The 25,498-nt window shown below is 44.0% G+C and overlaps 2 protein-coding genes across 3 annotated transcripts in view; both read left to right on the top strand.

Moving 5' to 3' along the window:
• The first annotated feature begins 645 nt into the window (after positions 1-645).
• On the top strand, positions 646-11,524 carry RSPH3 (radial spoke head 3). The gene is made up of 9 exons (XM_076333770.1): positions 646-767; positions 1,016-1,103; positions 2,257-2,398; positions 3,731-3,876; positions 4,436-4,639; positions 5,655-5,817; positions 6,909-6,995; positions 9,265-9,534; positions 11,314-11,524. The coding sequence occupies exons 1-8, from the start codon at positions 646-648 to the stop codon at positions 9,495-9,497; spliced, it is 1,185 nt and encodes a 394-aa protein (XP_076189885.1). The 3' UTR covers positions 9,498-9,534; positions 11,314-11,524.
• Positions 11,525-15,553: 4,029 nt separating this feature from the next.
• The window catches only part of PLAGL1 (PLAG1 like zinc finger 1), a 47,784-nt gene continuing 37,839 nt past the window's right edge, over positions 15,554-25,498 (top strand). For both annotated transcript variants that reach the window (XM_076333763.1, XM_076333762.1), the window contains exon 1: positions 15,554-15,621. The gene's annotated coding sequence lies outside the window, so the exon portion shown is untranslated. The remainder of the gene's footprint in view (positions 15,622-25,498) is intronic.

Genomic DNA, 25,498 nt, shown 5'->3' with positions numbered 1-25,498 from the left:
CCACCTCACTCTCCTGTCTCCCATCGTACAACACCTTTACGGTATCCAAGTGCCCTACTTGTGTAGAAAAAACAAAATTAGAAGCGCAGCTGTTTGGGCTGCCTTTCAGGACACCCGTACTTAAGCCACCAGCACACCATCCGACAGGTTTTTGCGATCCCCCAGCCAATTTTTGCATCCCCAACGGGACTGCAGATCGGGTTAAGACACCGTCAGTTTAACTGGAAACCTTCCAGTCCCTGAGCAGCTTGTACAGAGGCGGCAGAAGGACGGTGACACCTCGCGGTTAAGCTCCCTCATTACCTCGGCCCAGGAGGGGCGCCGCAGCGCTGCCAAGCGCAAACCCGTTAGCAGTTAGCGTGATTGTTTTCCGCTAAGCACCCCAGTGCCCTGAGAACAGGCACGTCCTCCTTACATCCCCCTCGGGCTTTAGCTCTTTCCTGGCAGGAAAACCTGCGTGAGAGGGAACGGGACTGACTGCCGCCCGGCAACGCCGCGACCGCCTCACGGCCACCGCCGATCCCCCGCCCCGCTTGCGCGTTGCCCTGGAGACGGTTGCCGCGGCGCGGGCGGCCGTTACAGCTCCCTCACCGAGCCGCCCGGCTGCCGCGGGCCAGACCCGCCGCGCCCCGGCCGGACCCCACCATGCTGCCCGCCCGCGATCCGGAGGTGGCGGCGGCTCCCGCCGTCCCCTACAGCTACTGTAGCCGGCCCCGCGCCCTGCCCGCCCGTCCGAAGTACCGAGCGCCGCCGGACGCCGCCGAGCCGTGAGTGCCGGTGTCCGGCGGGCCGCGCCATCCAGCCCTGCGGCCTACGCGCCCCGAACGGGCACCGCTGCCCCTCCTGCCCTTCGCTCCTTCTCCCTCACCCCAGCTCCCTCGCCGCCCTTCCCGCGGGAGGGGAATCCTTCGGGGGAACTTGCACCTCTGGCCTTTCAAAGTCCTTCTGGCTTGTTGAGGCGTTAGCATATGGGTTGCAGCTCTGTAACCACAGCTACCTGTGCTTGATGTTGCAGAGAGAAGGAACCTGTTCGTTACGCCAACCTCATGTATGACAGGAGAGTGGTGCGCGGCAACACTTACGCCCTTCAAGTCATACCTGTGGTACGTTTTTTATGTATATCACCCTACAGCTTTGTTGAAAAGCAATAGGTAGGGCAGGAAAACTGTTCCTCATGAATAATTTTAACTAGTGATGTTGTAATTTTACTTAAAATAGTTCACACAGTCACAAGCTCTCCAGTTAAACTAGCATGCGGCTGTTTTCAGCCTTTCTTCAAAGCACTGAGTTTCCCATGAACTTCTGTAGTTCTGATTATTTTTTTTCCCATTAAGTACTTGATTATTTTTCCCCCCATTTCTTTAGTGTAATGATACTGAGCACAAGTCATCACTGCATCATCTGTTACCATATGCATCCACAAGTGTTATCAGTGAGAATAGCAGCTCTTGGGAAATTAAGTCTTGGGGTAGACTTCTGCTTACCCTACTAAAAAAGCAGAGCTAGATGGTCCAGCTGTATGCAAAATCTGCTTATGTGGAGGCAAAAGTATTTTATTTATCCTGATACAGTAGTAAATGTTTTAGTGATACTTTATTTTCAGGGAATATTTCTATATAGATACTTTGATCATTTAAGAGTTTAAAGCAGTCTGTATTTTTAAAAGCTACTTTGTGGAAATAACTGTGTTGGTCAGTAGCTGTTTCTTAGAGTGAATTTCACATATGTTCTGTTTAAGAAGTTCGAAAGTGATGCTCATTTCAATCCACAAACACAGTACTGAATATAATAGTATAGGTTTCTTTTGCTTCATCAGCAATAAAGAACCTATAATTTTTATCTAGCAAACAATTCTGTTGATAATACGATAACTGGATTTAAGTCCATTTGACCTTCTTAAAGCTTTTACTTAGAAACTCTCACTTGTCAGCAAGAACATGCCATTTTAATATACTTTATCTCACAAAGCAAAGTTCTGTATATAATATCCACTTCCAAATAGCAACTGATTGCTCTTAGTGTGAGATGCCATTAGTATGTGCTTATAGGCAGCTAGCATACCTTATTAGTTTCATGCCCTACAGTCTTTAAGGTAACTGAAAATTTAGGGTCAGGACCCAGAAAAGTAAATCCGAAATGCTAGATTTGTAGCATTAAAATCAACCAACCACCTTCATTTTCATTTAGAGAGAAATTAGTACCATTTCCAAGTACAAAGTGTATTGTTTTGTGGTTTTTTTCTTCATCCCTGCTCAGAGTACCCAACCCAATGCCCTTGAGATTCAAAGGCAGAGGGAAGCACGGAAAAGAGCACTGGCTAGAAAGCGCGCAAAAGAGCAAATGCAACAAAGAACACCTGAGCCTGTGGAAGGCAGAGAGCATATTCATGTGCAGACAGGTAAAAGGCTGAATTTTTTTTTAATTCATCTGAAAACAAAATCTTGCTGATTTATATTCACTTACTAAATTGATGATGCAGTTGGTAGAATCGCATAGCGTTACGGTTAGAATCATAGAATTCTAGAATCAGAGGTTCTCGAATTCTTTCCATTATAACCCCTTATTTTTAGTCGTATTTAATAAACTTGGCTAATTAGTGACATTTTCCCAGAGGCTCCGTTTTTCAGTTTTCAGTGTACATTCTTGAACACTAGTCAAGACTTCTTCATTTTTTCTTTCCTTTTCCAGTATCATCAGAGAAGTTTGGTATATGCTTAAAATTGTGAGGTTTTAAAAATTTTTCTTAAAAGTACAGTCATATGTAAGAATAAAACTACTATTAAAAATTGGGACACACACCCTAATTTAGAATAGGAAACTGCCCTATTTGTGGGAAAACAATTTTATTTGTAGGAAAAACAAAATTTGGCAGTGGGGTAGTCATGAGGTGAGTGCAATGTATTGCTGTGCCCTCTGAAAATCATTTCAGATTGGACTGACTTATAAACTGGGAAAAAGCTGTGTTACATGCTAATCAGAAATGGTCTTTGGCTTCTGAACATTCAGAAGCCCCAGGCCCGCTGAACCTCCTACACTACCTCCAATGCACACAGGGGCTTTTCACCATTCGAATACTGTTGGACGCAGAAGGAGGCTATCTAGTGTGGAGGTCTTGGCCTCATATCCTTCCCACTGATGAGTGCAGATAATTTTAAGTACTCCACAGACCTTATTATCTGAGCCAGGCTATTTATCTTTGCAGCAGGAGACAGACAGTTATAATTCAAATCAAGCATATGTTGTTATAGATGTGTGGTTACCTCAAAGCCACTTCTGGTGGGGCCAGAAGTATAATATCATTCTTTAAACCAAACAGATCCAGTGTTCTGGTTTGCCGCATACAATGGAGAAAAATGTATATTTTCAATATTACTTGTTAGTAGATAGGCAATCATTATCCCTTTTTGAAATTGTCCTATCCCATTGACTCTATCAAGAATTGTTTATTCTGCAAGGTGGGCTGAAATGATCTAGACTCTGACTTTTGAAACCTACTAAGTGAAATACCCTTTTAGGAAGTGCACCAGATGTTACAGAGAATGTGTCATCAGATGACCTATGCAGCAAACCCATCTATGTTTTAAGTTGAGGTGTCTTTTTTTTTTAACTTTATAGAAGGCATTTTATTGCACTCTTTGGATATAATTCACCCTGTAGAGTCATCAAAAATAGTCAAGAGTTAAAATAAAAAGAATCCAACTTACAACATTGATTGTGCTTTTATTTCTAGAACTGTATTTGGAAGAGATTAGTGACCGGACAACAGAGGTTGATACAGAATGTCAAACAGATGCATTTTTGGACAGACCTCCCACTCCACTCTTCATACCAGCCAAAACAGGAAAAGATGTGGCCACGCAAATAGAAGAAGGAGAGGTATGAAGCAAATTCAGGACCGCAAGTGCTGTCAAAACATGTCTCCCATACAAAACACACTTCTGATGCAAAACTGAGGCAGAAACAGAAAGGAACTTCTCCTCACAGAACATGCAAAAAAAAAGAAAAAAAAGTCCCCAATGTCTGCTGTGAGGTTAAGTGCAAAATTAAGGAGGGTGCTTCTCCATGTGCACTGGTTCTGCTGCTTTCAGCTAAGAACTGCAATGTTGAGAAATGCCCTCCCTTGTAGAAATAGTGTCCAGTGTTGGGAACACAGAGGTGAGCAGAAATAGGGTCCAGGGGAGTGCTCTGCTTCTCCCTGGCAGCCCCCACAGTGGCTGTGGTAGGGTGTGTGGTGTCTCACTCCAGCCCGCTCATCATTTAGCCCCCAGCTGCATTCATGATTCTTCCCTTAGCTGACACTGCCCCCCCACCTGCACTTCGCAGGCCTGCCTTCAGCACAAGGGCTTTGTTCATCCTCCTTTTCTCCTTGCCAAGATGCTAAGAGTGATTGTGATCAAGGGACATTTATCTCTGTTTCACTGACTCCCATCCTCAGTTGTTTGATTTTGACGTTGAAGTCAAGCCAATCCTGGAAGTGTTGATTGGGAAAACGGTTGAGCAAGCTTTGCTGGAAGTCATGGAGGAAGAAGAGCTGGCCCAGCTGTGGGCACATCAGCGTGCCTATGCAGAGCTGCGTAATGCAGAGCTTGCTGAAGTACAGCGCCTGGAAGAGCAGGACAGGCGATACAGAGAGGAGAAGGTAGGACTTCCTAAGAGCAGAACAGACCTGTCTGAATGCTCATCAGAAGAGAGAAAACCATTTCCAATACTGAAATACAAGCTGTGAAATAAGCTGGATGTGCCCAGAAGGTTATTGTCAAGTTTGATATTCCTCAAAGCATTTTGGTGCCACACAGCTGCACTCTGCCATCTGCTCTCATGCACCAGCACCATGCTGTTGTGTTTATTCGGAGCAGTCATGCTCCAGTGACCTGGTGTACTCGGACACCTGATCAAGAGGCCAAACCCAACAGTACCCTTTGTACCTGGTGCAGCTGTTACTCAAGCCTTTTCATTATAGTAACTGCTAAATGAATAGTCACAGAGCTTCAAAGTAAGAGAGGCACCTCCTAGTCTTTCACACTCAGCGCACGCACCTACTATATGTGCACACATACCTCTCAGGATCTCCAAGTATTAAGCCATATTAGTACTATCTAGTAAATAGAAAGGGCAAGTCCTAATTACTCGCTATGCATCAGCCTTATATATTTGGGTTTTTTCCATGTTTTCCTGGACCAATTTGAGTTTTAATCTTTAATTACATCAAATAGGATATAAAATTGGAAAGATGAAAAGTTCAGGAAATCCTGACCCAACCTCATCTCATTCAAAGGCCAACGATCAGCTTTATCTGCAATAATAAAGCAAAGAGTCATGAGATCAATGCATACTAAGGTATCAGAGAAGGGTTTCATTTGGCCAGCTACAAGGCCCTTATTTTACAGACTTGCCAAAATCAGAAAAGGTATACCAAAGGAACGTGTTTCCCTCTAGTCCTTGTGGATTTTAGTACTCCATAGATTGAGTACAAGCTTGCTTTCAAGCACTTGTTCACATGAGAAGTTTTTGTGAAAGTTAGAGGCTGTAAGTATCGGTACTCTTGATTATCTTTGCTATTTATGACTCTCACACTGTGATCATTCTTCAAAGCCTAGATCAAAGGAGTGATGGCTAAAGGCCTGAAAGTTTTACAGGCAATATTGTCTTGACAGGAACGTCGCAAACGCCAGCACATGCAAATGCTGCAGAAACAGAAAGAGACCACAGAGAAAATTGCAGCTCGGGCATTTGCTCAGCGTTACCTGGCTGATCTCATTCCCTCGGTCTTCAACAATCTTCGTGAGAGTGGGTTTTTTTATGACCCTATAGAAAGAGGTTTGTGGGATTTTTTGGTTTTTTGTTAATATGTGAACTGAGTAATATAAAGGTCAAAACAACCATAAAACATAGCTTATTGTCCTATGATTTAGAATAATGTCACAAGACTTTATTAATTTACATTTGTGGCTGAAGAGATAGTTTCCAAACTCAAATTTTTAAACCAAATATTATTGGTCATCTGTACAAGTAGTCAAGAATAAGCAATAGCTGATACTGTTACAATGAGAAGAGCTGCTTTTGAACTGGAGATAAATAAATGGGTGGTTAGGATTGGTAGAGCAGAGTGAGAGAGAGATCCAAATTGAAGTAAATGTATTTTGATAGGACAGGCAAAGAAATCTGTATGTCATTCTCAATCTTTGTTATGGATTATCAGAGCAATGGAGAAATTAGTCAATTATAATTAGGCCCTGAAAGTAATTTTGAAGTTGTACATTGGTGACTTCCAAGCTTTTAGACTCAGCACCGTTTCTTATGGGCTACCTTGCTGCATCCCACTTCCCCAGGCCCCGCACAGGTGCCCAGACCACAGTTTGGGAATGGATACACTCTCTCCAGAATGAGTCATGGGGCAAATGCAGAAACTGAGAGTATTTTGCAAGTGGGGCAGGCTTTGGGACCACGGCATACAAAGAGCACGATTTGAGAAATACATGGGTAAGCAAGAGCTCTTTAGTCAGAGGGAACAAATGCTTTCAGCAGACCAGAAGCCAGACAGCTTTGGAAAGCAAGGCAGGAAATGTTATTCTCCTGACTTGTTCAGGACAGTTATTTTCATCTCACTAGAACATTACTGTGTGTCTCATCTGTGCTACCCCTTCAAGGGTGCCAGACCCCTTGGAAAATCACTGCAGTTGCAAGGACTGTGGTCTGGGTCCGTAACAATGAGGAACCTCAGTAAGAGAGGCAGGAGATAAGAAACCCAACACCACCTGAGAGATTTCATCTGGATCTTGCAAAGCAAGTGTCTTTTGGCAAGGATGTTCATCCCTTAGTGATCATAGCAAATGAAAAACAGCCCCAAGATCCTGTCGCTCATCCTTAATAAAAAGACATTTTTCTTTCTTCCTGCTAAATGCTTACAGATATTGAGACAGAATTCCTTCCGTGGCTGATGACAGAAGTGGAAGAAACACTAGAGAGGAAGGTTCTGGGGAGGACAATGCTTGACTGTAAGTTACCAAATCTTGGAATGTAATCTGGGCTGCTTGATGTTCTTGATTGTTTTTTTCCCCAGTCAGAACAAATATCACATTTACAGGGTCATTGTGGGTTAAGGTAGCAGATGTCATTTCAGCAAGAGCTCCAAGTAGCCGTGGCTTTTTGTGTGTGGTTTTTTTTTTTTACTATATTAAAACATTTTTAATGTTGGAAAACTACTACTACATACATCTAGGTAATTGATTTTCAGCTGACATAATAGAAATGGCAGTCATGCTGCACTACCCTCTCTCTGCTGGCTTTATACTGTTTGAGATGTGTTCATGCTGGGAGATGCAATATATTTGGCAGGAGCAGAATGGTTAAAGAGCACCTGTTCTTTTCTCTGCTATAAAACTTTTATTTCTCATGTGTTACACAGCCGTCATTGCTGTGCTGTTCTCTGTAGTGTGCCTGACTGTGCCAGTGGGAACAGAAAGGCCCATCCTGTCTACAGCCACGTGTATACCATTAAAGTCTCTTAACTCGTTTGTGTAAGCTCCCTGAGCTATGGAGTAATACATTCATCCTCCCTGAAAAGAGAAGAGAGGGATAATCGTAGGCCATGGTTGACTGAGAAGTCAGGTGACCAACACTTTTCATCAGAACAAGGGCTTACCTCCTCAGCAGTCAATAATCATGTCCTTGCTTTTGAAATAGATTAAAATATCAGTCTTCTTTTGGGCTAGTTCAAGCTAAGCATTCAGGTTCTTTCATTGGTCAGTCTTCAGAGGCTGTAGTTGAAATACCTGAACAATGTAAACTCTAGTATTGTGTAGAAACACAAAATTATGATGAATGCGTGTCCACCGTGGTGGTCCTAGATCAAACCACTTCTTATACTTGTGTTGTATCTTTCATTCCTATGGTTTTCCTCCTGCTGTGATTTTGGGTTTGAATTACAGTTATGTTTGTTTCCTTTGGGTTTATTTTCAGTTTAACCAGGATCCTTTGTTAGGGTATAATTTGGATAATTACAGCTGGTCTGTTAGGTACTTTATCCTATGATATATGTGCCGGTATGTACACTCGAGGATCACTTCTTCATGTAGCTCTTCAGAAAGGAGGGAATTTTCTCTCCTTTTAAGAAAGAAGTATTGTATGTGACTGCTGAATAAACATCCCATGGAGAATGTTGCTGCAGGATACACTATTGATGAGAACGTCTGTCATATTCCTGTTAAATCGTTCTGTTTAATTTTTTAACCAGATATCATGGTCTTGCACCAGTTCTAAGATACATAGAGCAGCTGGAGCAGGCCAACAAGTAATACCAGCAGCCCCTGTTTTGCTATTTACCCTCCGTATTTCCTGACTTATACCCAATCACCCACTGTTGACTAAACATCATCTCTGCAAAAGGAACTGCAAATTAGATTCTCCAAGTTTTCTAGAGGCAAACACAGGCTCGGCTGAGATAGTTTGTGGCTTCTTCTCCCCCTTACGCAGAAGCATAGGAAAAATCTCTAAGGATCCATTTTTAACCTATTTGAATGAAGGCGCTACTTAAAGAATTTATTTTGTCACCGTCCAATAAAAGAGCTGTCAACTACAAGAGAAGCACCCACAGTGTGAGGCGGCTATGTTTGTCCTCTCAGAGGTGACAATTCCTTCTTTTACTTGCTAAAGTCAACTCATGAATTAACAATGAAGCTCTTTTTAGTACCTGTGCATTGTCCTGTTTTCTGTGTTAAACCTCTCTTCCTTCATTGTTGGCCTCTATTTTTCATATTTAAATGATGTAAATCAAAGTGAGTGTTGGGTTTTTTTTGTTGTGTTCTTTGATTTGGAAGGGGTATAATGTTTAGAAAAATATATGAAGGCTAAACAGCAAAAATAATAAGAATAGGTGCTTTACAGCTGCTTTTTGGAAAGAGAAAACCTTTTGATGACTCCCATAGTTCCAGTATTTCCCACTGCCCAAACCATCATGCTGTGTGCAACCTGGCTCATCCTCGTTCCTGGCGGGGTGACCTGCTCCAGAAGTGATGAACAACTGTGAGGAAATCACAGTTGAAAAACAATCCAGGTGAACCCTTTCAAATCACTGCTTTCAGTGTAAACCGCTCATTTGGCTGGAACTAGGCTACATGGTTTTTTTCATCCAAGTATTCTTTCATTTTTAGCGTTATTTTGGGGTTTTCCCCCTGTTTAAGAAGTTATAGGTCAGTAATATATAAAATAATCTCAAATTAAGTTTTTTTCCTCCATGTTTGTTAATGGTGGCTTTCTCTGTTTCAGCCTTGATTTGTACAGTGGTTGAAAAACGCTTAGATGCATTTAGCCATAAACCTCTGTCTGATCAGACAGAGGCACCTGCTGAAGAGCCCAGGCCAACAGATGCAGCACCCCAGGTGGCTGGTGAGACAGATGCTGCTGACCAACCGGTCGCAGAGGAAGAAGAGACTGACCAACCTGTTGCTGAGGAAGAGCCTTCACGTCACATCTCGTTCCTGTTAGAAGAATCAGATTGAGCAGGAACAGAGGATCTGGAAACTGAGTAACAAGCAGGCAAGTCATCAAGTAAATGGAGATGAATGGCTTAGCTGAAAGAAGAAACGAATTTCTATCTATTTACAAGTATTGTGCCCTAGCCGTGCTGAAGGATGAACCTAAGCAACAGTAGAGCATTAAAGTGTGTTTTCCATATGCTGACGTTTCTGATTTCAGGCTGTAAGAATCAAAAGAGAGGTTACTAGTGCAATGAATGGCAGTGAAATTCTATCCCCTTCTACACAATCCAATCCATCAAAAACCTGGGATGTTTACAGTTGAAAAGTAATGCTGTCCCACACCCCGTGCTAGAAGGTCATGAGAAGGACATTGAGAGCATCCTAATAACCTTTGCAAGTGCTTTGATAAGGAAATTCTGTCCTGAGAATGTTTCTTTCCTTATTTTTAAAGGTAGCTGCTACGGCACTTAGATAAATTTCTTTTCACTCATGTTAGTCTCTCCTTTCCTGACAAACTTGGATGGGCATCTCAGCAGGTAATAGAGCAAAGGCTGTTGTTCCTGAAGCTCTTCAGGTTCAAAGAGTTATCTGCCACTGGGAATTTCTGCCAGTGCAGAATCTTCCTCAGCCTCCTGACTCCTGGAGCACTGGTGAGGGGCTGGAGCCACATGCTAAGTCCAGCCTCAGTTTTCTTTGTAATTGTCCTTTCCTGCTGGTTCACTGGAAACGGTACCAGACATGACTGGCAAAATGCACCTCCACTGCCACATATATCCGTTCACAGGCCAAGTCTACAAGTGGGGTGTTACCCCTCATAAAAATACATTTGCGCTCCATTGCAGCAATACCGTTTCCTTGCTAGCTGCACCTGTGGAAAAAGTCCCGCCTTGTCCAGACCGCTTTGTGCTACCTCCTCACTGCAGGTCAGAGGAGATGTGTGCTAACCCAGCAGGCCAGATCCCAGTCTGAGAGTGGGATGTCAGGAATGACACCTGAAGAGACAAGTACCTGCTCCACATCTCAAACCCTGAAAAGGGACGTCCAGACTTTTCACTGGACCGCTTGTACACGTGGCTTCACAGGCAGACCCTGCCTTCCCTCCATCCTGGGCTAGGACGTCCAGTGATAATCAGGGCAGCTATTGCTTACATGGAAAAGCTCCCCTGGAAAGCGTCAGGTATTTACCTCTCTCTGTAGGTAGCTGAAAATCAGAAGTAATGAGATGTAACCACCAACAAATCCACTCAGTGGTGTGATATAATATGAATGTGTTAAAACTGAGTAAGTGGAGTCACGTAGTACAGACGGTAGATAGACACACCCATGGATGCTTTTCAAAGCTGGAATATTCCCCTGTAAACTCCTCCTCTGTTTGCTAAGTTGACAGTATTTCAACAAAGTGTGCTTGTTTTTTCATTTATGATTGATTCCTCAAAGCATCCAGCAAAATGTGTTACATGTATGAAATTAAGGTAGTCAGTAGTCAGATACTACATCTGTCCTTAAGTTTCTAAGAAGAATTTATTTTTATGCATATGACTGGAATTGAAGGCTTGAAATGAAACTCTGGTTTAGGCATTGAAGTCAGTGGGAGGTTTACCTCAATTTCAGAAGGAACAAGATTTTGCATTTTTTTTTTCCCATGGTGATGGAGACTCCTGTCATGACTTCAGGTAAATCAGGTAAATAATTTAAGGCTAATTTTATCTAGAGAAATAAAAAGGCTTCATGACATGATTCATGAGAATTGTAAATGTTTCAGCTCATTTTTGGAACACTGTATGTCAGTTTTAAGGATTCCTCATTACTGAATGATTGTTTTGTCATGTATTTACAGGAGACTTAGCATAACCTAGAGGACTGCCATGGATCATTCCTGAAAAGATTCAAACAAATGATGACTTGAATAATTGGTTTTGGAACATTACAAGAGGAAGGTGATCACCTGGAATATTTTCATTTTTGCCACTCCTGCTTTGTGTTTGATTGCTAGAAAATTTACTTCAAGTATTGAATTATTCTATTTAAATAGGTTGTGGCATTATTACGCATTCTTAAATTATTATTAAAAAATAATGAATTGTATGCCCTGCATTTTCACTTCATTAGAACGTATAGATACAACTCAAGCATTGTGTATTGTGGTAGAGTTTGCTGTAACAGGTTATGTTTATATGGGGCCATACAGTCATGAAGCTTTATACCGCACTGGCAGTTTTCCATTAATAGCCCTGTACTTGAATTCAGCCCCAGACACGGGCAGGCTGGCAGAGGAGGGGACCCCTTGCATCCTGTCGGTCACTGGAGAAGCGGAAAACCATGAGCAACAGTAAGGAGGGGAAGAGGGATATGGTGTAATGGTGTAGCTGTCACCTGTTTGGGGTGATGCTGGCAGACATGCAGACTGTGCGGCACAGGCCTTGCCGCTGGCAGGGTGGCTCAGGGGCCGGCACACCAGTGGCTGGGGGAGCCACTCCAGCCGAGCCCAGGTGAGAGCACCACATCCCTCACACCACCTCCCCATAGGGACCCCTCCTGACGTCCTTCCCTTCCAAGTCGCCTTTCCCTGGTCTGTGTTCCTAGCAGCAGCTGTCCCCAGCAGGCAGGTAAGGCCACGGGGTGGCCAGCTCTGCACGCACAGTGGCACGGGGGAGGCCCGAGGGTTTGCAGCTCCTGCTCCCTGCTCAGAACCACAGCAGCACCCCTCAAGTGTGCATGTGGGTGCAAGGGGGAGCGGAGAGGGTACAGAGGGAGACAGCGCTGCAGGCACTAGAGGGCAGGACGGGCCACAGCAATCCAGCTGCAGAGACACATGGAAAGACGCTGATGTCACCTGTTGCACATTGCACACCCTGCACTAGTGACACCGGTCTGGACTTCCCTCCTCTGATAAACCCCAAAGGTGTCAACCTTTTGCAAAATCTCCTCATAACATGAGGAGCCAACACTTGGGGTCACCCCACATAGTCCACACTAAGATCACAGAATCACAGAATGGTATGGGTTGGAAGGGACCTTTAAAGGTCATCTAGTCCAACACCCTTGCCATGGACAGGGACATCTTTCACTAGGTTGCTCAAAGCCCCATCCAACCTGACCTTGAATACTTCTAATGATAGGGCATCCACAGCTTCTCTGAACATTGTGGGTTTCAGGGCTTTCTAACTGGAGCTGCTGACTGTTTCCATGCCATGTCTCAGCCCTGGGCTGAACCGTTTCAAAAAGTTCAGCAGAACTGTTTCAGCCTGTACTTTGAATGAGATTGGAAGAAAAATACAACCAACTTTTCAGATGATAAGCAACTTCATAAGCAACTCTTAACACATCTGTGTGCTGGACCCAGGATGCAGGCTGCTGGGCACTTTCTCCCAGAACCATCAGAAACTGGACACAAAGTTCATTTTGGCACTGAACTGTGTCCAAAGGACCACTTGTAGCATGGAGGAGTTGAGCTGGTACCTCTTCTAGTCATGCCCAGGCTGGGTACCTGTCAGTAAAAGCCTCAAACAGTGGCATGTGTGCACAGTGAGGCTTCCTATCTTTGTGTGTTTTTATCAAAAGCAGCTGCTTACAATATGACTGTATCCACGTGGTTTCCATCTATTGATTTCTCTGCAAAGAGCCAAAGCATTACTCCAACAACCAGCTCAGCAGTTTAGCTCTGTGTTTACTTCAACACCCGCTTGAGAAGTGGGAAAGACATTGAGACTTACTGCCTGGCCCTGATTCAGTTTGGGAATCCACTCGATACTGATGGACCAAACTAGACTCTCCACATTTCCTGCTGCACACTGAGAGACTGGGAGCATTTTGTTGAGACTAAAATTCATGGCTGGTTTGCTGCTGGCAGAAATCACAGGTTTCAAAGAGCTGGGGAGAGAACAGTTTAAAAGAATACACCTATGAAAGTGTTTGTTCGCTTGCTTATACGCATGTGTTAAACATGAACCTCACCTTATCATCTTCAATGGCTACAGCCTTGGGAGCCCACAGAAGCTGTATTACTTTAACAGCAGCGGTATACAGCAATATACAGCAACAGCCCCGTGGTGTTCACAAAGCTGTGAAGATTCCTGTCCTGTCCTCCTGCAGGAGACACCTTTAGACCAGTAGGACAGTATCTATCACAGTGAAATAGTGAAACTATTTCAGTGTGGTTTCTCACTGCCAGGCTTGCTTTACTGGTACATACCAGAAGCCAGACATGGCCTGGAGTACCTTTCAGTGGTTTAGCTGTGATGCTGCTTTACTGCAGCATCACTGTAGTTATAACCTGCCTTATGTCACCTCACTCCTCCTCCTCAGCCCCACCACGAACATTTGGCCCTTTCAAGTTGCCCAGGCCTTGGTTATTAACATATGATAATATTAGCATACGTATGTTGTCACTGGTAGTTTAAGCTGCTAAACCTGACAGTGAACTGTAGCAGCCATGGTTGTGGTATATCCCATGCTGCTGACTGCCACGGGGGTTCACGATTTCTGGCAAAAAGTCTGGCTGAGAGGCTGACGCAATAATGCCTGAAACTGCCCCAGAAAGATTACTTTTGTTTATCAGAGCCCTAGTTGGATCTTGCAGCCACTGTTGAGACAACATATACTGTTAAAAATGACCTAACAGTGGAATTTGACTCAATAGGAATCGTGATTCAATCATGCTTTGGCAACTGAAATTATATCTACTTTAAACATAGTTGGTTTTAAGATGATCATGTCAGAAAGTACTCATATGTATGATGGGTTACAAAGTACATCTAAAAGATTATTTAATGGGCAAATACCACCAGCAGGCCAACCATTACCATTTTAATTAATGGTAATTAATCAATCAAATACATTTGTTTCAAACAGAGTCGACATAATACTCAAGTTATCTACAGTTCCCCAAAACACAACACACTGAATTACAGGATCACTGAAAGGTCTAGCTAGATTGGAAGGGATCTCTGGATCCCTGGTCATCTGGTCCAACCTTTTCTAAAAGCAGGGCCCTAGATTAGGCTGGACTTTGACTGGCTGGGGTGTAGTGCTGCTGAAATGGTTTTGGGGGGCCTGGTGGCCCGCAAGCCGAGCAGCTGGGCGGCAATGCCCCTTGCAGCCGTGAAGCCAAACTGTGCCCCAGCTTGTGTCGGCAAGAGCATAGGAAACAGATCAAGGGATGCCATTATTCCACTCTATTTGGCACTTGTTGGTACACACCTGGAGGACTGAGCCCAGCTGTAGCCTTCCCCAGATCAAGAGAGACACTCAAAAATTGGAGAGGGTCCCGTAGAGGGCCCCAGAGATGGTTAAATGTGGAGAACTTGCCATAAAAAGCAAGACTGAAGGAACTGGGTGTGCTCAGCCTGGAGAAGAGAAGGCTCAGCTGGATCTGATCATGGTTTTCCAGCACTGAAATGGTGGTTATGGAGAAGGTGGAAGCATCTCCACAAGGATGACCCATGCCAGGACAAGAAGCAACGGCCACAAGCCACTCCAGGGGAAATGCCAGCTGGCGATGTGCACACGCTCCCTTCTGTGCCCCTCAGCCTGCCAGGGTGCAAGTCTGCAACAAAAACCCAAGATAACGAAGAAAAATCGGTATCCGTGCAGGAAATTCTTAATGCTGTGAGGTGCCTTCCTTGGAAGTAATTAACTACCACCAGTGCAGGCGAGGGGTTTTGTGTGGATCCTTACAAATACGGACAAATCCGTACGGCCACAGCAGTGGCAACGTTGGCGGTCGGAAAGCCGCGGGCCGGGATACTTACACTTCGTTTTTAACAAGTTTCCTGGCAGCGTCGTTGCAGAGCAAGCCCTCGGGCACCAGCGGCAGAGCTGCACCCCGCCCGGCCCGCCTCCGCGCTCCCCTCGGCCCGGCCCGGCCCTGCCCTTCCCAGCGGCCCGCGGCTGCCCCCGAGCACCGCCGGCCGCCCCGCGCCGTCCCGCCGAGCGGCCGCGGCCCCGCCGGAGCGGAGTGGCGGGGAGGGGACGGGACGCGGTCCGCCCGCCCTCGGCCCGGCCCTCCTCCGCCCCGCCCGCTGCCGCCCCGCCGCCAGGCGTCTCCCCGGGGCCGGACATCGCCGCGGGGACGGGAGGAGCTGCCGCTGAGCTCCCCGGCCCGGCGCTGGGGGAGCGGGCGGCGCCCGCGGAGCTGGGCCATGAGGTGAGCAGGGCCGCGCCGCGCCGGGGGCGGCAGGTCAGCGGGGGCGGCGTGCGGGGCCGGGCCGGGGGCGCTCCGCCGCCCCGCAGCGGTGCTGGCCCGCTCGGGGGAGCTGGGGGTGCGCTCCGGGCGGGCCGGCGGGCGGCGGCGGCGGGGCGCTGAGGGGCGCGGGCGGGCGGGCGGCAGCGCCGAGCACCGGGGCTGGCGGGCCGGGCGGGCCGCCCGCCGCCGCAGGAAAGCGAATTGCGCCACATGTGTCCGCCTTCAGGAGGAGACTATTTATTTATTTATTTATTTATTTTCCTCTTCTCCCTCTCAACTTTCCCCAAGCCCCAGCCGCTGCGCAGGCTCTCCCCCTTGTCCGTCCCCTGAGCCCCAGGATGGGCTAACGCACTCGGGCCCACTCCAGCCCCTCTTACCTCTGCGAACAGAAAGGCCTCAGGACCCGGGGTTAAGGGGGGACACCTCTCTTCATCGTTCTTTCGTGCCTCTCTTCAGTCCCACAGCACTCACGGGGCTTTCACGGCAGGGCATGGGGCAGTGGACGGCGCCTTGAGGCGCGTTCGGCGATGGTACCCCTCCGGCGTGAAACTTGGGTTGTGGTCTGGGAGATTTGTTCCCGCATGAGAAAATGTCTGCGGGCCCAAACGTGCACCCACCGCTTGCAAATGGGTCTTGACGCCTGCCTCAAAATCCCAGCTGACAGAAGTGGCCGCAGCGGATTTACATTGGTTTTTCATCTCTCTTCGGCAGCGTGACAGCCTGCTGCGGTCAAGTCTTGAGTTGACATTGATTCCTAGGGGAAACATGACTTTCTTTTTTTCTGTGGGGAAGAGGGATTTACCACATCATACGATTTATTTTTTCTTAAAGTACATAACTTTGTTAAAACTTAACTTTCAGTTGTTTTGCATTTCCCCATTAAAAGTCTGCGTCCCATAGCCAAATGACATTTTGTTTTTCTAGAAAGGTGAATCCAGGACAGCCAAACTCTTCTCTGAGGGCTGTTGCTTTCCCTGTGTGACTTGAGCATAACAAGTATGTTCCTTCTTACAAAGGAGGGCCAATAAGGCTAACTGCTTTTGTAGAAGAGGTTTAAAGTAGTTGATGAAGAGCACACAGTACTAGCTGTCTTTAAAATGCGAGTTTAAAGGACTGTATAGGACAAAATCCAAGCTATGTTTTCGGGTACATGATATATCTACATACGTATTTGCGTGTGGCCACTTCGTCCAACATATAGGATTATTCATACCACCTTGATGATGAGGGTCTGTACAAATGTATGTACAAATGGTACATACATTCTGTTTCCAAGAAGTGGTAAGAGAGCATGTGCTTGGCATTATTGCCGGAATATTAGCAAATCCAGCTCTGACAGAACAAGGAAGGAAGAGGTTCCCAATCTGAGCATTCGCATCTCTCGGTATTGGAGTTGTAAAATCAACATCAACATGTGCGACCTGATTCTTGGTGTCCCAATGCTTAGCATAAAATCTGTCTGTTTAAGTCTGAGGTATCTAATCATGTGCAGCGGCACAGAGTGTCAAGCGGTCCTGTCCTCACTTGGCAACTTCCTCTGCAAGACAAGAGCATCTCTTTTTTTCTTGTGAGGTCTGCAGTACTCCACTGACCCCGAACGTGCAGCACCTCTGTTGTGCTCTGACCCTTTGCTGGGGAGAAAGAAAGATACTGTCATTGGGAATTCCCCTTCTCCAGTTCTTTGGGTCCCTGTTGTTGGTTTGGAGAAGCAGTGTGCGGAGCACCGCTCCACCTCTGTGCATGGGGAGCGGCCATACTGTACAACACAAAATGGGGCTGTGCCAGGCAGGTGGCTCTGGGTGGAACACAGGTAGTTCTGCTAAACAGAAGTACAGGTACAGTGACAGGATCAGTGACAAATTGTGTGATTATTATTTGATATTGTGTGTGTTTGCTGCTGTGGTGCCGTTACATGTGCAATATGTTTTCCACCATTAGCGTGCACTTACTTGCCCTGCGTTGTAAGTCAAAGCAGTCAAAATCTCATTTGCAAAGCTAATGGGAGCCAGTATAGATCCTGGAGTAGTATAACTGCGTAATAGGCTGATCGCCACCGCATTTTGAATTGTTGAGTGCTCTCAAGGTGTATGGCTGACATTTAAACAGGACCTGATCGTTCCGATCATGCAGATGCTGCAAATTGATAATAAGATTACTTGTGTAAGAAGTAGAAGATGGGGTGAGTGGGAATAAAAGCTAGAAATGAGATCAGAAGGACTATACCAGTTTCTCTGGACCTGCATCAGAGTGAGAACAGTAGTGGGAAGTTTGGAGAGTTCGATACAAGAAAGCACATAAACACATAAATGATTATTTCTTACAGGCAGAAAGGGCTATTAAATCATGTAGTTAGTTCTCCAAGTTTAACCGGGTTGAAGCCTTAGATTGGCATCTTCAAGTTTATTTAAAATTGCTCAGTTTTTAAGGTAAAAATGAAGAGTTAAACCATTTTGAGTGCATTGCTTGTAGGTAGACTTTCTTTTAACGTGGGCACTTGTTTTGCATACATTTTGCAGACACGTAAGCTAGCAGGTCACAGATTCATGCTCTCTAACTGAAGACAGTAACTTCTATTTCCTTTCAATTCCATAATCTGCTCTGCAGCAAGAATCTCCTTGTTGTGAAGCTCTGTGAGCACACGCGTTTCTTCTCTCCCTGCCTGTCCTTCTGCCAGGACTCAGTGAAAAGGAAACAGTGTACGATAAATGTTGAGACACATTTATTCTACAGTGTGTTGCAGAGGCTGGGACCTGAGCTGCTATCCCTTTCCCTCAAACTCCTAACTTCTTGGCTGATGATGAAAAACCAAAACCATCAACCACCACCCCACCCATAAGTGAATACACACACTGGACTTAAGACAGTCTGTGCTGGTGTTTGATATAAATTTTCGTGTGTTTGAGCACTTGACATTACACCTAACTTTACGAACCTAAATAGTCCTGTTCAGTAAGAGAAATCTGGCTCACAAGATGTTTGCAGAACCAGAGCGTATTTAAAGTACGCATTGCCAACTAGTCCCTACTGGCTCCACTGAGTTTTTATTTTAAGATGTTCCTGCTTTCAAAGATAAGCATGAAGCAAACAAGACTGCTCCAAACGCCAAGGGAACAGCAGTCACACACTTCTACTTAAGCACGTGCCACTGTACAACTGGCCACATTATTTAATTGTCACTACACCCAGAAGAAACTGTTTGTTCTTTTCTTGCGTGTGTGGAAATAAGTAGGAAATCTCTTTAAATGATGCCAAGGATACTGCTATTTTATGATAACTAGCAGGAAATAACAAGAGTTAGGACAGAAAGAAGGTCAGTCTACTTGAATTCTGTATGGGAAAATCTTGAAAGTTGATCATAAAACTTAATTCCACACATATCCTGAGGATAATCAAATAAATACTTTGCTTCTAGCTTTCCTTTTTTGCTGACTTACCTCTTTCTTCCATGCATTCTTCTGAATATGGGCTATTCGGAATTTGCTGTGAAAGAGCGTTTCGGGTTCCAGATGTCTCCGACGTGATGATCTAGAAGCGACAGTTCTTTCCAGTGGTCTTTGTCCGTATGCTTCTCGTATTTCCTCTTTTTTCTTGCTTTTTCTGCCTGTACTGATTGATCTGTAAAATGGCGTGAGTTGCAGTGCTAAATCAGGATCAAGGATGCCTTCATAAACTAATTCTGTCTTGGACGACAGAGTAGATCTGCTTTTATCTTTCTCCTTCCTGCACCTAGAGCACTATTTTAGGAGAAGCTGTTTCACAAACAACTTGAGATAGCAAAACTTAAGCTTTTCAAATAGCATTAACTACTCATAATTCCAAGCTGGAATGATGATACAATAGAGATTGTATCATAAGGCATTGATTTATAGTTCTAATGAGTTGGAGCGATAACTTGATCACACTGATCACCTCCCAGTGTTTTCTCCCATTCAGCTTCCATGATTTTTCAAAGGACATCCCTGAACACACTGACACTGTATATTCCCTTGCTTAAACCCCTGAAAAAATGCAACGGGAATAAAATGCAGAAAAGTGTGCATTTCTAGTCCTTGTGGTGGGTCATAAAAGGGTTTAAAGTAAGCTCAGTCATGCTGGGTTGGTAATTCAGCATCCTTGTTGTCATTTTGTTTCCTCTGGCGAGCCTCAAGTTTCAAGTATAGAAAGATTTGGCTCTTTGAGTTGCTAATAAATCCTTGAAGAAATTAGACAAATATAAATGAAAACTCTAGTTCTTGTCTGTATCAGTGTCTGTGAAGAGCCTGAAAAAGTAGCTGTGCAGAAGAACTGTGTGCATTTCATCCTGTTATTCTTAACTTAGGTGCTGCTATTGGAGTATAAAAGAAGATGTAGGGAGTATCTCAGGAGTAGCACCATGGTCTGCTGTGAGTGGCACCCAGTCCTGACTCTCCAATACTTAAGTGCTGGGGAAGAAGACCTCCCAGCTCTGTCTGACCCACAGGGGACAGAGAGTAAGTGCTGACGTCCATCCCAGCCCAACTGCTGGGAACCAGTCCTCTGTGTAATGTGGATGGATTCCCTGTCCCAATTGTATTCTCCTCTGTCTCCTCCTCCCCTGCTCTGAGGGAGGTGGGAGTGGGTCTGTCCTAGGCGGATGCTGCTTCATTGCCTATTTTATGTGTATCTTGGGGAGGAGCAGGGGAGTTCTCTCTCTTGTGTGTTGAGATACAATAGGCGAGCAGTCATCTCCTGGATGTCTAGAGTGATAGTACTGTTTTTGCCTTACGTAGGGCACTAGGGCTCTTGACAGGGAAACTTGTGCTCATGGTTAAGGTAGTTTAGCTGGTGGCTGCCCAGACCTGCATGTTGCACATAGAGCTGTTTCAGTGGTAAGTGTCCACTTTGTGTGCTTGAGGCGTGTTGCAGATGACCTGCACGACCCAGACACACCATGTGGAATGGCTCACCACGTTCATTGTGCAGATGGCACCATGCTTTGTCTTCACAACAACGCTAACCGTGCTGGGGAAAGTTGTGTGCTGCCAGTTTGGGAGCACTAGTCACTCCAGAATGGCAAGATTCATCCACAGATTAGTAAGTTTGCTGCATTCATCCTGTTGGGAGGCACTGTCCCCCTGTCAACCTTCTGATGCCATCGCCTCAAACAATCATCTGAAGAACTGTAGCAAGAAATGTGTTTGCAGCAAATGCAGAATAGCAGCTGGTAGAGTGCATAGGCTGGTGCCACCACTGTGGTCAACTGTGTGCATTGTGCATACGAGTCACGAGCATGGTGTAGGTAGGCTAAAGAGTCCTGTAGTGTAGATACACAGAGAGTGCAGAGATAGCCACTGTGCCCCCATGCAGTCCATCTGATACCTAGAGCAGACAAAGACCGGGCACAGCATTTGCTCCAAGTCTTGTACCATGGCACAGGTAACAAAGTCAGTGTAGATGTGCTTTGCTTTTCTTCAGGGCATATAATAGAATTGCACTTAGGAAAATACTAGAGTAGCAGTATCTAACCCGTGGTAGCACATACAATAGCAAGCAAATTTAATGCAGTGAGCAGTATTATACTTTGCTCCTCCACTCAGACTCTTGTTTCCAGGTTCCTGTTGCTATGAATGGTGTTGAGGGACTCTTGAGGATGAGCAAGGATATCTTCTGCAAGAGTGTCACGTATATCTTTCAGAGAGAACTGCAACAGCAAAAGTCCCACGTGCTTTTTTGGCCATAAACTCACTGCAATTTTGTTGGTTTACTTCAGCTAGAATGTTATTTCAGTCACCACAGCTGTATAATGTGATCAACAGCATTGGTTTGTCCTGTCCTACAGAAATAAGTAACATGAGAATCAATACGGCTTTTTTAAAGATTACAACTAAAAGTGCTGCAAGGCTGAGCAATAAACAAGTGATTTATAAAGCATTAAAATTGTTTTGCCAGTGCCTTGACAGATTGATGCCCAAAGAAGACACCAAGTATCTAATCCTTATATTGTCCTGCAATAGTAAACAGTGAAAGGACCAGTGAAGGACATGTTACAGGCATAGCTAAACTAGTTCAAAGTTTATTTTGTCCCCAGAGAGGTGGATGTTCCTTCTTTGTCAGGTGGAATTATCTCCAGAGTCATCGCCGCAGATGCGGCGTGCAGAGAACCAAGGGGAGTATGAAAGGAAGGGAAGCAGTGATGCTGAACAAAGATCTGGAAAGAGGCAGTAAGCAAAAGGCAAAGGAAAGATAATGAAATACCGGAAAGTATTAGCTAAAGGAAAGAAGTTACTAAAAACATAACTGAAGTTGGATTGAAGAAACAAAAGAGAAACTCTTAGATGGAAGAACAGTGCAAAAATCCCAGAGATTTGTTTTGTCAGCATAAGAAGTTCTATTTTAGTTCAATTTTCATTTAGTCTTAGCAACCAGCTCAGCTTTCTGTGCAGAGAGGCAACCTTTGTCATGTTCTAGAAAGCAAAAAGACTCTACATAGGTGGTCCAGGATGCTTTCTGGCCCCTGATTTTTTCTTGTATCTCAGTGGGAGTCATGGCTCACCTGCATCATTGAGTAAGTAAAAGGCATTAAACCCTTTTTAAGTGATTAAGACAAGCTAAGAAGAAGTAACGTAACTCTTTTCTGCTTCAACTTCACTTAGATATCTCAGCAATCACCCATGTTAATTAAGTGACTTAATACCTCTCACAGTGAAACAGCAGCAGGTGATTTGCCTGCTGAAATCAGGTGATTCACCTGTTGAAACACTACCTTTTTGTATTCTCAGGGCTCATCCAAGAAAAGACCGGGGCTGCTGGCCAGAATGAATCCAAATGCACTCACTAGGATAAAACCACGCCTCCCTCTTTCGGTGGAACAGAAATTTGAAAACTAGCACATGAGGTATCCCGAGTGGATGCATCATTTGCTTCTTGTAAACCTGGCAGCCAAATAGCCCTTCCTCATTCTGATGGTGCCAAGCACTGGAAAGAGATCGCTCGGTGGTTGGTCCTCGGTGGTAGGTGCCAATGAAAGTAAGAAAAATCGTGTCAGGTGAGGATTTCCACAGTTGGGGGGGAGGCTGTTATATCCCAAATGAAGGAGGATGAAACCAACAATTTCACTGAAATATAACACAGCCTGTAGCACTGATTCATGGCAAAGCCAGTGAAACAGATACATTTCTGCAAAACGTTTTGATTTCAGATAACTCAGCATAATCAGACAAAAATAAGTTTTACTGGAAATATTTTGACTTGTTCATGACTCACTTGTTTTTACAAACCTAACACTCCTTTCCCCACAAAACAAGCAAATAAGCAGGTAAAGCAAGCACACATTTACTATAAAATCTGTGATCTTTAAATTCTGTAGTTCTGAAAAGTGTTCTCTGCTTTCCCTTCTGTGAACCCATTGGGGGGGGGCTGTTTGTGGAAAGTTTCTTACCGCTGTGGTGACACTCAGATGTCCTGGTTTGGAAACCTGTCGCTTTAGATTTTTACTTTTGCTTAGAACAAAAGATTGCAGAGGCATTTTGGGTCTCTTGGAGGTTGCAGATGGATTGTAATGATATTCTTATCCCTGGTCATGCCCAACAAGGCTTCTGGACCTTATTACTTCTCGCGTACAGCTGCCAGTGACAAGAATAATTTTCACACTTGGAAATCATCTTTACTTGACCTGTGCACATTTACATGCTGTTCTTCTCTTTAAAATATTCTTAGTGTGAGTGATAGATGGAATCATCTCTATTTTTAATGCATGAATTTGCTATACAGATTTTTCACCGAGTCTGCTAAGGTATGTGGAGGTTTTTGGTTAATAAAAATGTATCCTAGTTTTCAAGCATTTATTAAATAAAATGAAGAGAGGCCGCCCTGACCAAAACAGAGAGATCGACAAGGAAGCAAATAAAACAAGGATAAATGGGAAAGTAAATTGGTTTTCCCTCTTTATCTTATTCTAAAAGTAAGTGATTTTTTTTCTGTAAGTTGTTCTTACAGTTTCAGTGACTTGTCAACGTTGAAGCCTGAATCTCAGAACATTTCAGTCTTTGCAGGCCTCAGCACCCATACAGGCAAATATTTACAAATCTCTGGAACCCGAGCAAAGATGAAATACTGAGTTACAGAGTGTATAAGAGGATGTTAGAGATCATTAAAGTGATTCGGTTGAGAAGGGGTTGTGGGTCTCAGTCCTTTTAAAAAAAATTGTCAGGTTTTTGCTAAGTTTTTCATACCACTTTTATCAGCATTAAAAATATCAACATTTTAAAATAATTTTAAAATAGGACATTACAAAAATGAGTATAGACTTCTTAAACTAATGGAAAACAGAGTATAAAAATAAGGTTATTTTAAATATTTTGTACCCAAATCAGTAAAACGGTTCACAAAATAGTTGAAGACAATGTAGAATGAGTGTCTTTTTTTGATCTGTAAAAATATTAGCAGGATATATTACTGTAAAACTTTTTTCTTGTCAAATTCACTCATTTTTTAGACTATATAAGTCTCTGAATTGTCTTTATGGTCAATGATTTGCACTGATTACTTTATTAATCATCTAATTTAGAAAAACCCATAGTCAGGTGTTAATTTTAAAAATTAAATTCCAACCTGATAGCAAAAATTGTCACGCACCTACTTAGGTGCTAAGGTTGCTATCATACTTCTAGTAATATATTTGGGTCCCAGAATCTTAAATTGCATTAAACTGTAATTTTAATTTCATTTATTTTGACAAGGGTGTGTTTCAAAAGTTGAATCCATGGAGTTTACAGGACAACCTAAAACAGCATCTTTGTGGAAAGTGTGATCTGTGCCTTCAGTTTGTCCAGCGGAGCACTGACTCTTGAATCATACTGATTCTCCCAATGTGAATCTGGTTAGCAAGTCATCAGTGACCATTTATTAGAAATCTGTTGGGTTTTTATTAACATTGTAGTAGGTGTTGGAGACTAGAATGTCATGGTGCAACAAGTAAAATACACTTCAGTAGTTTGTTGACTGAAACCATCTAAGTATTAGATAGTGGACACTTTTAGATAACCCTAAGTTCTTCCACTTGCAGACCTCACATCCCATATAAACAGATGACAGAATATGTTCATGTAGGGTTTTATAAATTACTAAAATGACCTTCTGGTAACTTGGGGTGCAAATGTCAAATGTCTGAGTTGTTTGGGGTTGTTTTTCATTAACTGACTGAACCATACTGAATGGATGTTTCAAATGTCAAAGTTGGAGTTGAAGAGGTCATGCAACTGGGTGAAGAAATAAGGACAAATGACCTCTTGGTGAACTTTTAATGAAAGGTTAGAGATCACAGGATTTTTTCTACATTATTGTAACAAGCTTTTCTATGTCACGATAACTTTTAAATGGAGAAATGGTGTTCTTTGCCTCTGTTACTAGAGCCCTTGAAGAAGTTAAACAGATTCCAAGACTGTCTCTGAAAAAATGGCATACAGACAAGTGACTGTAATAAAAATGCCGAACTGCTGAAATACTAGGTATATTTTATATCAGCCTGCACTTTACTTTCATTAATCCATGGTGCGCCAAATTTCAAGTTCCTAATTTAGTATTGATACGGGAGTTAATGGTCACTTATTTTTAAGTGGTTTTTTTCATTCTGTGGAGGTAGTGGCAGAATTCTTCCCTTACTGGTCTCTATGGGGCTCTTCAGCATTGGCCATGTTATTCTGGTTTCGTAATTCCTTTCGCATTCTCCTACACTGAAAAAAGAAGCTTGCGTAGACAAGAGCCAGTCTCCTTTAATTTAATCAAGTTTCAGTTTTGCTGGAGGAAAGGGTAGAACTACATTACTGTGCAGGATGAAATTTTAACCAAGCACGAACACTGTGCATGTAATGCCACATTTTTT

Source organism: Aptenodytes patagonicus, chromosome 3 (assembly GCF_965638725.1).
Source record: "Aptenodytes patagonicus chromosome 3, bAptPat1.pri.cur, whole genome shotgun sequence".
In the NCBI taxonomy this organism is placed as follows: Eukaryota; Metazoa; Chordata; class Aves; order Sphenisciformes; family Spheniscidae; genus Aptenodytes; species Aptenodytes patagonicus.
The sequence above is the reverse complement of the archived record's forward strand: the minus strand, read 5'-3'. Positions and strand labels throughout refer to the sequence as shown.